Source organism: Penicillium samsonianum (assembly GCF_028829775.1).
Source record: "Penicillium samsonianum strain IBT 33392 chromosome Unknown utg000004l_segment0_segment0, whole genome shotgun sequence".
Taxonomy (NCBI): domain Eukaryota; kingdom Fungi; phylum Ascomycota; class Eurotiomycetes; order Eurotiales; family Aspergillaceae; genus Penicillium; species Penicillium samsonianum.
Genome location: NW_026643262.1, coordinates 1,056,769 through 1,071,732, shown reverse-complemented (window position 1 = coordinate 1,071,732; position 14,964 = coordinate 1,056,769). Strand labels below are relative to the sequence as shown.

Genomic DNA, 14,964 nt, shown 5'->3' with positions numbered 1-14,964 from the left:
TGGACCAGTGGCATCTTGGCGGGTTGGCTCTGACCGCCTTTCAGGGGAGCTGCAGGACTAGTACACAGCAAACGTTCATGACTCAATAATATAAGACTAGATAGATACAACTACAGACTACTAGTAATAATCCATAAATTTACAGAGAATCAAATTCTTCGCGGATGATGATCAATTTTCCCTTTGGACTGTCCCATATAACTAGTTACAGTATAACACAATCAAGAGAAAACGGCCGCGGTTATTTCACCAAGTCATCCTACCAGGCCAGATCGACTTCTCCGCAACTCATTCCACCTTTTTCCCTGAAGAACCACGCTAACCGTGTAGTTCGTATGCGAAAGCCTCCCGTCAGAATCAAATATCCACCAGCGCATTCCGAGCCAGCCTTCTAACCTTTTTGTGGTTTTTCGTATTCGTCGTCTCCGCCAGTGTCCGTGACCCTCGGTCTGATATTGTACAGGAAGAAAGAAAGAAAGAAAACAGTTTGGACGACCAGGGAGGGTGATACAATGCACGTGGCAATGGATCGTTGAGGACAGACGGAGACAGACAAAACACTCATTCCGAGAACAAAGAGACATAAGACAAGAAAGCGGAATATTAATTTATCGTGGGTAATTTTGAACTTTTTTCCCAACTGAATCGAAACATGCAAGCAGACATCAACATGAGGGGAGAGTATAGGGTAGGGGTGAAGTGAAGTGCGAACGAATACCGAGAACCCTAGAAGTGAGTGTCATGCCACCCACCGACGAAATCGAGATCATCGTCAACGCTTCCATCTACATGAGGTAGGAAGGTTTGGGAGACATTGCTGCGCCAATCCTGCCGTTCGAGCAAATGACGGCGGCGAGCGTCCACAGGCGATGGGGGCTTGGATTTGGTCTGGTGGTATCCGGAAGTACCTCGACCCCAATCGTGTCGCCGAGCGTTGGCAGCAACAGCCTTGGGACCAAACACCTCACGCGACTTTCGAGGCTTGTACTTGCGCGGTTCATCCTCGGGTTTGTACTTGCGTCGCACGTCACCAAGCATCGACCACTTATCAGCACTAGACGGCGCATCTGGGGGGTTCTGCAAGGGGCGAGGCGTGCTACTCGACGCACTGGAATCGCTGTCTTCGTCCAGGGAAAGATCCCCAAGTACATTGGGTTCCATCTTCAGATCCACATCTGGGCCTTGAGAGCGCTGGTTGAGGGAAGCGGAGTCCGGCTCGCGCAATCTTGGGAGGGAGCTCCCTGACTCTCTTGGCTCCAGCTGCGAGAGTTCTGCTCCCGCCGTTGGGCCACGGCAAGATCCTCATTCTCAGACTCCTCTTCGTCCCACATGTCGCACCAGCTCTTTGAGATCTTGTCAGCACCTTTGTTGCCAAAGACCATTGACAAAGAAGGAAGGGGCTTTGTTGCATGAGACGGCAGTGATCCGGTTATGGAAACCGGATCAGAGCGAGGAAGAGACGGCACCTCACGCTTGCGAAGGTTGAGCAAGACGAAGGATTCACTGAGCTGAGAGTCCAAAACCGAGGCGACTGATGGAGTTTCCATGCGGGACGAGAACCACGAGGTTCCCGCAGCTTCGGAAGCCGGGAACAGATCCTCGGTGTAGCTCTCGTTGTCCGGAATGGCAGATAGTTGTCGGATAGCCTGGGGAGGGCTCGACTGGAGCGCCTTTGCCCATGGGAAAGAATCTCCCTGGTTAACATGGGGACTCTGGAGAGACGGTGTGCGAAGGGGTTCACGGTTGGCGCTAGCAGGAACCACCTCGCGGTCTTCGGTGCAAAACTCATCGAGAGATTCGTCGTCGGTAGTGAAAGAGACAGCGCGGAGGATGCAATCACGCACGTCCAACAAAGACCTCTTAGAGGGATCAATGGTCAAGGCATGGGTCAGGATCTCGTAAGTGTCCTGAGACATGTTGGGGAAGATGTCGAAGAGCGACTGGCGATCGCGCACATAATCCGCAAAGAGTACATCGGACTCAGTGGGGGTGACGAAGGGATTACGAGCAAACAGAATGTTCAACAGGCAGATACCCACAGACCAAATGTCAGCCTTAGCGGGGGAGTATCCCGTCATGGTCGGATCATATTGCTCGGGAGCCATGTAGCGGTCGCTACCAACACACGCCTCGTGACACCACGAGTCTTGCGTAGCGAGACCAAAGTCGCCTAGCTTCATGGAACCATCCTGTGTCAGGAAGATATTCTCCGGCTTGATGTCACGGTGATACAAGCCATTGGCATGCATGAAGTCGACGGCACTAATCAGCTGTAGCATGAAGTCCCGAACGTGCTCGGTCTCCAGTGGACCACGGTTAAGGCGGATGGCCTCGTATAGATCTCCATTGGCACAATACTCCAAAACAAGGTATTTATGAGTCTTGGTGTCGAATGTATGAATCAAGTTGACCAGGTTGGGATGGAAACCAAACCGTCGGTGACACTCGAGTTCTTCGAAGCGATCGTCATGAGAATTCGTTGGGGCCTTAATCAGACATTTGATGGCAACATCTTGGCCCGTCTCGGTATCTGTGGCCAGGAATACCATTCCAAAAGACCCATTGTTGAGGGGGGCCACAGTTCGAAAACGACCATCCAGAAGTTGGCCTTCAACGAATTCTTCCTTCAAGCACTCCATGGTCGACATGTTGGCCTGATGATCCCAAAAAGAACGAATGCAGAGATGAGATGAAATGGGGCAACGGACTGATGTAATGCTCCAACAAAGAGATGAAGTGAAAACACGTCTATGAACCGCTCAAAAGAACACTTAAGCGTGTGAAGAATGCGTCGAAGTGTGATAAACAAAAAGCAACCAGGCTAATGAATATTAAAAAACAAGGAAGAGAAGTATCAGGCGCGGGATCCCAAGGTAAATAGAGATGGGCGAAAAGAAGAGCCGGATGTAGTCAGGAGATTGAGATGAAGGGAATCCTGACTGGCTCGAAATGTCATATAAAAAAAATGTACTGGTGAAAGTTGATGGACAGATGAAAATAGGAGAGAATGATAACGCAGTGGCGTAGTTGAATGAACCCAGGAAAGGTTGTTGACGCTAAGGAAATTGGTAAAGACCGTTATGTGCTCATTTGTATGTCGTTTTTCGTTGGTTAAACGGGAAAGGGTCCCAGGTGGACGACACGAATGTGTCAAAAAGAGATGGACAAGTGTTTGAAAGTCGGCCTGATACCGGATGAATCGAAGAGAGTCGAGATAAAGCGCTGCGTAATATCGTAATTTGAAAAAGTCAAAGATGTATAGGAGAAAAAACAGGAAAGAATCCTATGAACACCGGGTTCAAGGTCGAGGGCCGTGACTCAAGTTGAAAGATAATTGAGATTAGTGAGTCATGAGGCCAGATGGTATTGTTGGGGCAAATTGGTTGGGCGAATTGAGGGATCCGGTAGAGCACCCTTCTAATCCAAGGAGGAAAAGTAGAGATACTCTATGCCAGGTTGCCCCTGAGGTATGAAACTCCGCAAGTGCTCTCACGAAAAGGCTCAACTGAAGAAACGTATGATTACCCACAACGCAGGGAACACCTTCGTGTGGATTGAAGTGACGAAGGCTGGAGGTATTGATAGCACAATGGCAATCCGACAGACCGGGATTGGGGACCCTTTTATCAAGTTGATGGAAGTGAGTCACCCGAGCTCAGGGTGGACCCGGAAGACCGAGGAAAAGGGGCTTAGGACGGAGAGTCGAGGTAAATACTCTTCTGCCGAAGGTAGATCAGGATCAGACCTTCGAAGCTTGAAGTTGTCGATAGAAGAGTACAGGCCGTCCAGGGTTGACAGTGTCTTGATATAAGGGCAAGCAGACACGGCAATCTTGGTAACCTTGGAAGCGTTGGAAGTAATAGAAAGGTGACGGATAAGTGATGTGCTGAGAGAGGATTCGGAATGGTAGAAAGGCGGAAGGAGAGATGGGGTAGAGGAGAGCGAAAGAGAAGATGATAGGGAAGGGAGGATGGATGGTGATGGTATAAGGGGAGAGAGAAGAAGGAGCCAGGGAGAGAGGTGTTGTAAAGGCGTGAGGGGAATTGGAGAGGCAATATGATTGGCCATACCGTCTGATACTGTAAAATACAAGTCTTCCCTCGTGGGCGGTTCATCCGTGTGATCTGCATTGTTCACCCAATTTGACTGGCACCCGAAGGTCCTTGGCCCGTTTCCGTCTCCCGGGGAAACTGGTAACGTATGGAATGAATACCGGTATTGACAATGGGTCCAATCATCCAGCTCTCCAAGTTTCATGAACCTTCCAGGCATTCCTTATCCTTGGTCAAAGACGTCAAGGTCTACGTGATCCCGATTATTGTCAAATGTTCAATGTTGAAATCAGTTTCTACGATAACGCAATCACGTTGACTTCCATTTTTGGTTGCCCATTTCTGAAGTTTGGGTTCATCACATCATCTAAGTCCTATCTTTGAGATTTCAGACTTCAGACTTCGAACAATCCCAAACTTTCGAGATTCTGGTTCAAAGACAAGCCAGTCACAATGACGGTCGACATCAGCAGGGGCTGCCCTTTCTCTTGGAGTTTCGTCGGCCGAGGGCGGATCAAGGTGGCGCGCTACTCCTAATGCGTATAATTGCGCAGCCAATTTTGGGAAGACCAGCCAATCAGAATAGAGTATCTGGCCACTATTTACAGGCTGCATGACGCGATAGAGTGGGATGGCGTGATCTCTCCTGATTGGCTCACCCCGGATGCCTGCTGCAGCCGGTGCAATTATGCTCTCTCTCCCAAGGTTATGTGTACTGTGCTATGCCTATGGGAAGGTACCCTTCCGCAGGTACTCATGCACAGCGGGATTCGTTTCGGATGGTGTGGACCATCTTGGACTACCCTGGACTAGCTTAGGGGTTTGTATTCTCTAACAATTCTCTAGGTCCCCAGTTACACCACTTGCTGCACTCTTAACGTTATTCTTTGCCGCGCGGGATTTATGAGACAAGATTCGTCTGACCCATATTATCGACCCAATATGGTTTGCGGGGTTTTGATAATGGCGACTATCTTCGATATCAGCGGAAAACAATAATGATGATCATTAGTCGGAAGTATGTTGTATGGATCGAATGTTACTGATGTTTCTCCAACACAAGGGAAGTTGGAGAACCATCTCAACCCAAGAACTACGAGACACGTATGTTGTATGTTGTACTTCGAGTGGAGCGTGCTCCCAACTTGTCATGAGTCCCAACCACCTTTCAGACACCCACGCAGCCCTGTCAAGCGGTGAAGGAAACGCCCTCGCTGCCCAGGTGGTCTAGCCTTAGATCAGGTTTGACCGCCTCCTGCGGCCTGCAAGGTCAAACCTTGTAGGTCTCAACTTGATAGGTACAATGTATACTTTTTTTTCCATCGAAGCATGCTCAGAAGTACATAGTGCCCGGATTACTCTTGAAACGATAGAGTTGTTGTGGAGATGTGGCACGACTTCGGTGTCCGGCAACTCCTGTGCATCACGCGACGTCCCATCCCATTTGCGTCTATCATCACCCCATTCTGGTCCCATTCCTGTCGAAAAACTCAACTGTCCCAATTGAATTCTTGGGCTGTACATTGTAGATGGACATATCCACCCCCTTTCGGTACAATGTTCCCTGGGTGCATCGTACCTAGCATATCGTATATCGCACGCAATATGGTGTACACAACATACTACTTTGTATGTACGGAGTATTGCAGGTAGATCTGCAGAAAGGCGATGTGCACGGCTCAGTCTCTGGTCCTGATCTCCCCCTCCATCAGCCATCAGCCATTGCCGTTGGCTGCGTGATTATCATTCCCGTTCCCTTTCATGCAGTCTCCTCGCCGAATACAACGTATAACGTCAATAAGAACGTCCGTACACGATATGCTGCATATATAAAACCGACTCCGTAGTCTGGTCTACACTAAACCCTCCCTAAGAAGCATTCGTCATCTAGTGTTGCTCATGCATCAGAAGAAAGCGATCAGCGTCTAAGATGTGACCCCAATGATAAATTTCCCCCCTTAGACATGGGTTGAAACGTGTCTTCTCTAAATTTACTTTAGGGGTAAATGGTTTTGCCTTCGTAGCCACGTACATGACTACATGATGTAACATGTAGTGATAAACATGATAACTACCGAGGGGCTGGAGTTATCTTCCGAATCCGGTATTTGCGATATGATATGAGATATGAGATACGAATTGCCTTATCAGGTCCACGGAGCATACTCCCGACTTCGGGAGTATAGACGTTTCTGGGCGATTGAGAGGAAGTATCCTCCGATAGGGACGATAAGGGTACTCCCCCAGACCCGAGAAGAACAAGATACATGGAATAAACAAATAAGAGACGTCCATGGTTCAACCATAATCATCATTATCGTAGACTATCATAGACCAACTATCATAAACTATCATAGATTATCATGCCATACCCCGCACGATCGTCATTCCATGATCATATCCGGACGAGTTCTGAATTCTGAGTCCATGTCAGACGGTATTTGAAGGGTCATGATGGTCCCAGTGCTATGGAAGTCCGATAATGGAAGTTGGTATGGCATAGCATTGGACTAGTATAGTACATTATGTATGGATATAGCAGTACGGAATATACTTATGTCCGTTGAGATAATGAGATCATGCTTATCGTATACGAGAATGGGAGAATTGACGGAATTGACAGAATATGGACATGCCAAGTAAAAAGAGGGGGTCAGATAGCCGACCAGACTGAGGAGCCACTTCCCCGGATTTTGGTCTCATCTGATTTTCCTCAATTGGACTAACCTCGTATATTAATCGAATATGGTATACTATTAAATATGTACAGTCAAGCCATTCTTTCCCTTCGCTCTATATACACGAACCGGAGCCAAAGCTTTTTTATAATATAAATAGTTTCAGTCCGAGTCTGTAAGCTCAATGTGACTTGAAACTAGGATGCGTTGAAGGAACCGGCGCACTGCATATGGCCTGTGCGACTACGGAGTACGGAGTACTATATGTACATCTCCAGGACATCAACATGCATTTGCATTGCACGATGTACAGAGCACATCGTAGGGCGATCCCAGCCTCCTGTAGGTCCCTTTTTCTCCGTGTACGACTCCGCGCTGCTGCAGGAAAAGAAAACAAATATTGGAATTTTCAAGGTCGATGCAAGGGTCCTTATGCCTGAGGTTTTTTTTCGGATCGTAGCGAAATAACTTTCAAGCTGTGTTAGTACAACATATGTTCATACTTGACAGGTCGAGTTCTTACCCGTTGCCGAGTCAACACGGGCATGTCTCCCCTCCTTTTTGCCTTACATATCGAGTTTGTCGCCTTGTCAGCAGGATGGGGTTTATGTCTACTAATTGGCTACTACGATGTGCAGCATATCGGCCCTCGACAGCCCCGCTGTTGTTGTTCAGTAATTGGGTTATCCTATATCTTGATTGTACCTAATATAAGCTCTGTTCGGTGTTCCCATTATAGCACCATAGTCATCATCTGGATTTGTATTTTCGAGGTTGGCATCTAAATACCACTCTCGCTTATAACAGTCAAGCCGCGTTGTTTTTACTATAGGTTTCCTGATAATATGGGTGGCAACATATAGGTATAGAAGGTAGCCATAAACAAAACCCCGTCCCCGGCCTCTTAATCCCATGCCACATTCCACAGGGTCCTGTCAACGTCATTCTACCCTGACATCCCCCTTTCCGCTCAAGGTGGATCATTGTTACACTTTAATTAACTCAGAAATACAGATTGTAATTTAAAAAAAAAGAGACCTCATAATTGAGTGACGTTGAGAGACCCATTTGAAACGGAATATGAGTAATAGGGTGGAGACCACCTAGGCAGGGACAAATGGACCTTTGGCTCTTGCTTCTATTTACAGAGTATGGAGTATTTCGGATTGGATTGGTACTCATTGAGCTCCGCTTGCATCTAGACTCTGTGTTTATTTGGTCATGACGATGCAGATTGTAGTTCGAGTCTGTGGCGAGTGGAATCGTAATTCAATGGTCGTGTTGGGAATCGGCAAACGGATTAACAATCTGTCCCTTGGAGTTGATTCTAGTCCAACAGCGAATATGTAATAATTAACATTGACAACGGATATATGGAGTAGTACAAGGTACCCAGCTTGTTGACATGATGTGGACCAGGTTGTACACATAGCCACGTAGGCGGATCACATAGGCTGGTTGTCTGTCTTCAACCTTCGTACCTGAAGTCAATTTGCATTAGTTATTTTACTTAGTTATTTTACTTGGTTCCTTTGAGGTAATTCTCTATTCTGTTTGTTTCTAGTACCTATGCCGAGAAAGAAAGACCCTTGGTTGTTTTACGTGTACTTGGTATCTGGAAGATCTACATTATACCTAGGTACGATAATATATCCTTGGTTGATATCCAACTCATCTCTTCAACATATTTCTGGAATCCGTGAACTACCAAAGCATATACATAAATCAAAAGCTTATACATTATAACACACAAACATCGTATGTTGTAGAATGATTTGATTCACCCATTGAAGTCGCGACGGAGGCGATGATTCATAGCAGGATGGCCTCTGATTGGCCGAGAACCCCCAGCGTTCCGCGATAAAAAAAAATGACCGACTCAATATCAAACCCCCAGGATGCCGCGAGAGAAAGGTCATTCCGATGATGCAAAATGAGCAAGCGGTCGCTCGAGGAGTTCAGGGCAGGTGCACATATGTCGCCCGATCCCGATAACAATGGCTTGCTGCCCATTCAGGACCTGCTCTCTCCTGGCGAGGAGGAGCACGGTCAATCATCCGGACCCTCTAAGAAGCCCAGGAACTTCATTGCTACTGTTGTAAGCGCTCCTATTGCCTCGCCTATTCTATTCTGCGATGCGAGCGAGTCATCCGGAGGCCGCTAACCCCCAGTAATAGGCGTGTGAGACTTGTCGCTTGAAAAAGACGAGATGCGACGAATCGCGGCCGAGGTGTGGACTATGTAAGTCGCTTGGCCTAGAGTGTGTTTATAATGAGCGTAAATCTTCAAAGTAAGTCACTCGCGGTGGTTTTCTTATTTCAATTGCTTATACGATTGCAGACGCGATCAATCTCTCACGATGATCATGAGCACTCTCCATCGATTGGAGACAAAGTTGGAAAACATACCAACGTCTATTTCGAGTGATCTACAGTCTCTTCGAACCCAGATGCGTCCCCCTGCTCATGAACCACAGACGCAGCTATCACCTGCCTTTGGCGGCGATGGCAACCAGCCCCTACCAATGCTGCCCACCATCGGGGATAACTTCACACCCGCGGCAGCTGGGGATGGAGATGACTTCGAATTTGAAGAGAATCAATCAAAGTCAGACTCTGCAGGCCGGATATCTATCTCTTTCAGTCAGCATGGTGTCATAGTGTGGCCTGGAGCAAGAAAGATTCTCCCCAAGCAGTTACTCGCTGCATATGAAATGCTCGGGAAAAATTATGTCATTGAACTGGAATCAGGACGGCCTCCGCTGCCGATGTTTACCAGTCCCTATCCGCTACAAGCGGGAGATCACTGGCTAGAAGTACTTCCGTTGGCAATGATCAGGGGTCTGGCGGACGCGTTCTTCAGTGTTTTTAACCCCTCCACGCCGATTATGGACAAGGGGTTCTTCTTTTCCTTCACTCTTGGCTCAGCCATTGAGAGTGGCTTTGGATATAATCTAGAGAGCTGTCTGGTGCTTAACGTGCTAGCATTGGGCTGTCTCGCCGTTCTCGCCTACCAAGAAGGAAACTACCCTTTGCCAGGTACTCAGGGCCATCGATTTGAATCCCCAGAATGGATGAACGTCGTTTACGAAGAGCAGCCTGGACTGCGATTCTTCAACGAGGCTCGGCGACGTATCGGCTTCTTGATATGCGACAACGATTTCCAGAGTTGTCAATTCTACCTTCTTTCCTCGTACGTATCCATGCAAGCTTACTTCTATATGCAGATTGATATTAATCTTCTATAGTGTATATTATAGCCAGATTCCCCGTCCAATCGATTCTTGGACCATGATTTCTCGCGCTGCTACTTGCTGTCTATCAATGTTGACGAAGTGAGTCCTGCCCTATACATTTCAAACAACTAGGATCATATTGACTCGTATACAGCCATAATGTGAATTTCGACGAGTGGGAAGGTGATATGAAATCCCGCGTATACTGGAACTGTTTAATGAACGAGACTATTCTCGTACAAGAGCTGCACCTCCCATCAAGCGGCCTCTCTCGTCTCGAAGAACAAGTCCCAATTCCCAAATTCATCGGCTTCGAAACAACCGGCTACGCCCCAAACCGTTTCAACTCATCAAGCGTAGTTGACGACTCATACTTCCAATATCATTTCCTGGCCCAGGTAGCCCACCGCATCATCCTAACGCGGATCCGCCATTCCCTCTACTTCTACTGTGAGTTATCTTGCCATCCACCCAGACAACCGAAACAAAAGCCAAAATTCATCCTCTAACACCCATCCTCTATGTAGCGGACTCAGGAACCTTCCCCCTCCCAGCAATAAACACCGAGCTGCACCACCAACTAGAACAATGGCGCACCAACCTCCCAACAACAATCCAATTCAACAACGCCCCCTACTCATCCCACCCGACCCCAGCAACCCCTTCCATCCACCCCTCCCCATCCGCCTCAATAGCATCTCCGGCCCACCTCTCATCCCCAAGACCAAGACAGACAGATCCGAACCAGCCCCTCTCCCCAGCAATAGCAGTAGCAGACGCCATGCTTAAAGGTCGACACATGATCGCGCGCTTCCACATCGGCCGCCCGTATCTATACAAAGCTCTCCGAATCCCGCATCTTCTAACAGATGAAGACTTTGTGCAAGTGCGAAGCGGTCTCCAGAATGCAATGGACTGGCCGATCACTCAGGGCATCTTCCGGAAAATGAAGAGCTGTATTCCGATTAAGTTTGCTTTTTGTTCGCAGTGAGTTGCCCCTTCTACGTTTCCCTTTACATCCCAATGTAGCTATGTTTTTGAACTGGTTTAACTGACTTTTCTTCGCTCAAGATTCTTTGGCCAAATCCTGCTCTTCTATTGCATAGCCCATTCGCCAAGTGCCCGTGTCCGCGAGACACTGCCGGATGGCTGGGAACGCTGGAACGAGGAGATGCTGGGATTTTTGGAGGACTGTGCACCGCACAGTCCGGCTGTTGCGCAGGACCTGGATCTGCTGCGGTATCTGTGGCCTGATACCTAGGCATTCTGCGCATTATAGGGTATGTAGGTATATTCTATGTTGTGGGACATAGCCCTCTGTTGTCCATCACTATCTCCTTCCAACTACCTTTCTGGGAATTTGTTTATCTGCGTATGGAGTTGGGTATGTAGATTATTCAGTGTACTTGCTATCCCCCGGGTATTTACGTATGTTATTTTTCTTTTAAGTGTGTACAAAATTAATGGTTGAATCCAAATCACATCCAGTATAGCCATGTCTATATACGAGGGCTAGGCCTCATTTATCATGTAGCATCTGCTTAAGACAAGGAAGGGTATTGCAAGAAATCAAAAACGAAACTAGAAAAAGTGTCCCTGGAGGAAAATACCTGAGCACCACACGAGAAGATAATAGACGGCGCCTCATGTTATAGTGAACATGGGAGATGCATATCAGAGAGCCCAATCCTCGGCCGTCTCCGAGTTTGCGATAAAGGGTTTGTCAATCTGTTTGATGGCATGGTCACCGCAGAGGATACTGCAAGGAAATATGGTTAGTGAGATATACTACCGATAAGTTCATAGGAAAGACACATACCAAGCTTCAGCGATTAGCCCATCTAATTCCTTAACGATCTCCTCACGCCGTGAGGCAGAGATATCGCCGCTGCTGAGCTGCGTTTGCAGATCCCGAATATACTTTTTCTTGCCACCAGCGCCGTCCAAGACTTCCCTACCCAGACAGTCACTGTGGAAAGCATGTTGGCAGGGAAAGACGAAGAACTGACGGCTGAGAACGGGTAGCGAACAGATCCAGCACCTCTCACCTGGCTCAACTATGGCGTAGCGAGTGTCGAGACCGGAGATTTCACCGCGGATTTGGCGGGCTGTCAGGGCAGAGTTATCCATTTCCTGGCGGAGCGAGTCGATATGGCGCGAGTAGTCCTCCAAAGCAGTACAAATTTCATCCTTGAAGTCGTCGATGACGACGAAATCGGGGAAGAACGGGATCAAGTCCTCGATGCGGAGAAGCTCGCAGCGGCGCAGGAACTCAATCGCGTCTTTGATGCCCGTGCCCGGTTGGCGGATCTTTTTCTCGGCGACGAGGAGCCATAGCTTTTTGCGGAGCTTGTCGTTGCCCTCCGGGCGGTCTGCGACGATCGCGGCGAGTTCTATGTCTTTGTGCTCCAGGGCTAGCTCTACAGCTTGTAGATACTGTCCCATTGTGCTGTATATGTGAATGCATGACTGGATTCGCTGGTTTTGAATGCATAGGCGAAGTGCGAAGTCTGCATCGTATGGAGGGGGGATGACGGTTGCGATTGGAGATAAGTAAGCAGCCCAGCCTCAGACGGTGAAGGGCTGGAGGCATGTATGGAGATAAGTGTGTTGTGGACTGCTGCGGATGGATTTGGATGGTTGACAATGATGAAATTCAGATACCGGACGGCTTGGTTCTGGTTGAGGGAGGAGACGCTGGCAGATTTGTTGTAATTCAACAACGCGGGGATCAGTCTCTCAGGATCAAGGTTCGTCTGTCGCATCAGGATATCAACCAGGTCTGTCGGCTTGTGTGTCATGAGCACACTGCTATATTTGTAGAACACATCGGCTTCGCTTTGCCGCTGCAAAACCTTCAAGGCTTCCAGCCATTTCTCGCGCTGAATCCAGTACGATAGAACATAGTTGTGATCGTTCGTAGCGGTTGCGAAAAACAACAATTCTTCCTCCCGCCCGTGGCTGCTGATAATATCGTATACTGTTTTCTTGTCCAAATCTGTTTTGTGGCTGTTCACAAAATCTTGGAAATCAGCTCGAATGCTGCCAAGCTGATCCTTGATTTCTCCAGTGCTTGCGCCTTCTGCCAATTCGGCTTTGGTGGCGATATTGTCATCGAGAGAATTCAACTTTGACATGAACAGTTCCACAAGCCAGCTCGCGACCATTATTCTTTGCATAAGCGAGGCCTTCTTGTATGTTGCCAGTTGGGAGAGGAGGTAGTTCCGCAAAGCATCATGCTCTTTATGATCAATCATGGTAAGGCAAACCTCCTCGAACCCTTTGCTGCTCTTGCCCCATACTTTGGCTGCCTCGAGGAAGTTACCCTTGCCTGCGAGAAAATCACCCGAAGCAGTCATAACGGCATCTCGCTGGGCAGCACCTCGGGCATACTGAAGGGCCTCATCGAATTTTTGCTCTTTCAAAAATGTTTTCCAGACATCTCTGTCCTCATCACCGGCTACAACTTCAAAAATGGCCTGGCTGGTGAAGAGCCAATATGTGTTTTTGGTGAGATCAGTCAAGAGGCCCAGCGCGCTTTGCCCAGGTTCCAACACGGGTTGATCGTGGACAACTTCCTGGCTGAGACGATTGACTGCGACCACTCTGCCCCCAACAAGTGCTAGGACATGCCACTGTGATAGAGTCATGGCAGAAATGGGGTCTTGTATCAACTTCCGCCCTCCTCGCGGTGATTCCGAAGCCGGAAATACCGAACGCGCAAGCATATTTGCGGTCCTGAATGGAGACTCCGACGCAAGATGACCATGGTATATCCCCTCGGAACTGAGCCACGCAAACTGCTTTTCGGTATACCCTTCGGCCTGGTAGCTCTCTGAAACTGTGGGCGAAATTACCAGCGAAGATGGCGCAGAGCTAGACGCGGTTGGAACCTCGTGGGTCATTGGCGTCTCGCGCTGGAAAAACTCCGAATACACGCCGCTTTCCCTCCCATGCTTTGAGACCCCTGTCCGGCCAATGAAATGCAGTAGCTTCCCATAGGTTGCTACAAGTACCCTTCTTTGATCAGGCTTAGAGAACACCGTTTCCGCGGAGATTCCGACCACTGGAGAGGCGCCTGGCACCTGGTAGACCGGGGTGGTATACTTCTCCTGCCGGTAGCTGGAGGGTTCAATATAAGTCTCGTAGACATTGCCATCAGTGGCACCAAGGAGGATCTCGCGAGTAGAGGCGGTGGGTAAAGAGGGATTCCAAGCAATGCTTTCGATTGACACGCCTTTCAATCGTGACAAGGGTTTCGGTTGTCGCGAGGGTGACTGGGCATGGAGATAGTAGTTTTCGCCGAGGGTCGTGGTAATAATCAAATGAGATGCCGACGGGTCGAGGAACATGCGCCGAATGACTCCAACTTCCGAGGATTTCTTGGGGAGATCGATGTCTGTTGTTCATGAGCATGGTTAGGTTAACTTGTTTTGGCTGGCATCTGCTGCGGGGAAGGTTCGGAAGCCTACCTTCGACATCTTCAGGGGAATCAAGATCGATTCGGAGAATGCGATTGGTTGATAAGGCTAGCACAAGCACATTGTTCGCGACTTGCGCTGCAACGAAGTCCGCAGCGACAGAGAAGGCCAACTGCACCCGTTCAACGTCGAACATGGGGAGAGAAGAGCTCGGGGGCTCCATCAAGTTGCTCGGAGCAACATAACTGCTGGATCCGTCCAGCGCCATAGTGCGCTAGCTGTAGGGGCGCTATGTCATGCCGCTCATACAAGAGTTGAGGCAAGTTGAAGGTTTTGCGAGTTGATGCAGGACGGAATGGGCTCTTGAGGTCCAAGGAATGCGGAGGGTCTAGTGCCTTGACACCTGAGGCCACAACATTGGATCACCAAATCAGAACTACATACTCCGTATGTTGTCTATAGTTACTGACCTAGGCAGATCTATAACAGAACAGACATCGGGAGACAATACGTAATTCTTTGTAGGCACCTGTTGATTTCAACATATATTACAACACCAAACTTTGAAGTCACTCCGC

General features: G+C 48.6%; 3 protein-coding genes across 3 annotated transcripts; 1 reads left to right on the top strand and 2 right to left on the bottom strand.

The window, feature by feature from the left end:
• Positions 1–726: 726 nt before the first annotated feature.
• N7471_007316 (putative serine/threonine protein kinase) lies at positions 727–2,648 on the bottom strand (the record flags this gene model as incomplete). Its single annotated transcript, XM_057280035.1, has 2 exons — positions 727–1,181; positions 1,247–2,648. The coding sequence occupies 2 exons, from the start codon at positions 2,646–2,648 to the stop codon at positions 727–729; spliced, it is 1,857 nt and encodes a 618-aa protein (XP_057134295.1).
• A 6,015-nt stretch (positions 2,649–8,663) lies between these two features.
• On the top strand, positions 8,664–11,226 carry N7471_007315 (uncharacterized protein; the record flags this gene model as incomplete). The annotated part of the gene is made up of 7 exons (XM_057280034.1): positions 8,664–8,828; positions 8,908–9,020; positions 9,071–9,922; positions 9,978–10,064; positions 10,120–10,415; positions 10,493–10,952; positions 11,037–11,226. The coding sequence occupies 7 exons, from the start codon at positions 8,664–8,666 to the stop codon at positions 11,224–11,226; spliced, it is 2,163 nt and encodes a 720-aa protein (XP_057134294.1).
• Positions 11,227–11,616: 390 nt separating this feature from the next.
• Positions 11,617–14,654, bottom strand: N7471_007314 (vacuolar protein sorting protein DigA; the record flags this gene model as incomplete). Its single annotated transcript, XM_057280033.1, is given in 4 exon segments — positions 11,617–11,724; positions 11,785–12,385; positions 12,403–14,364; positions 14,438–14,654. 4 exon segments carry the CDS (start codon positions 14,652–14,654, stop codon positions 11,640–11,642), a joined length of 2,865 nt encoding a protein of 954 aa, XP_057134293.1. The 3' UTR covers positions 11,617–11,639.
• Between the last annotated feature and the right edge of the window lie 310 nt (positions 14,655–14,964).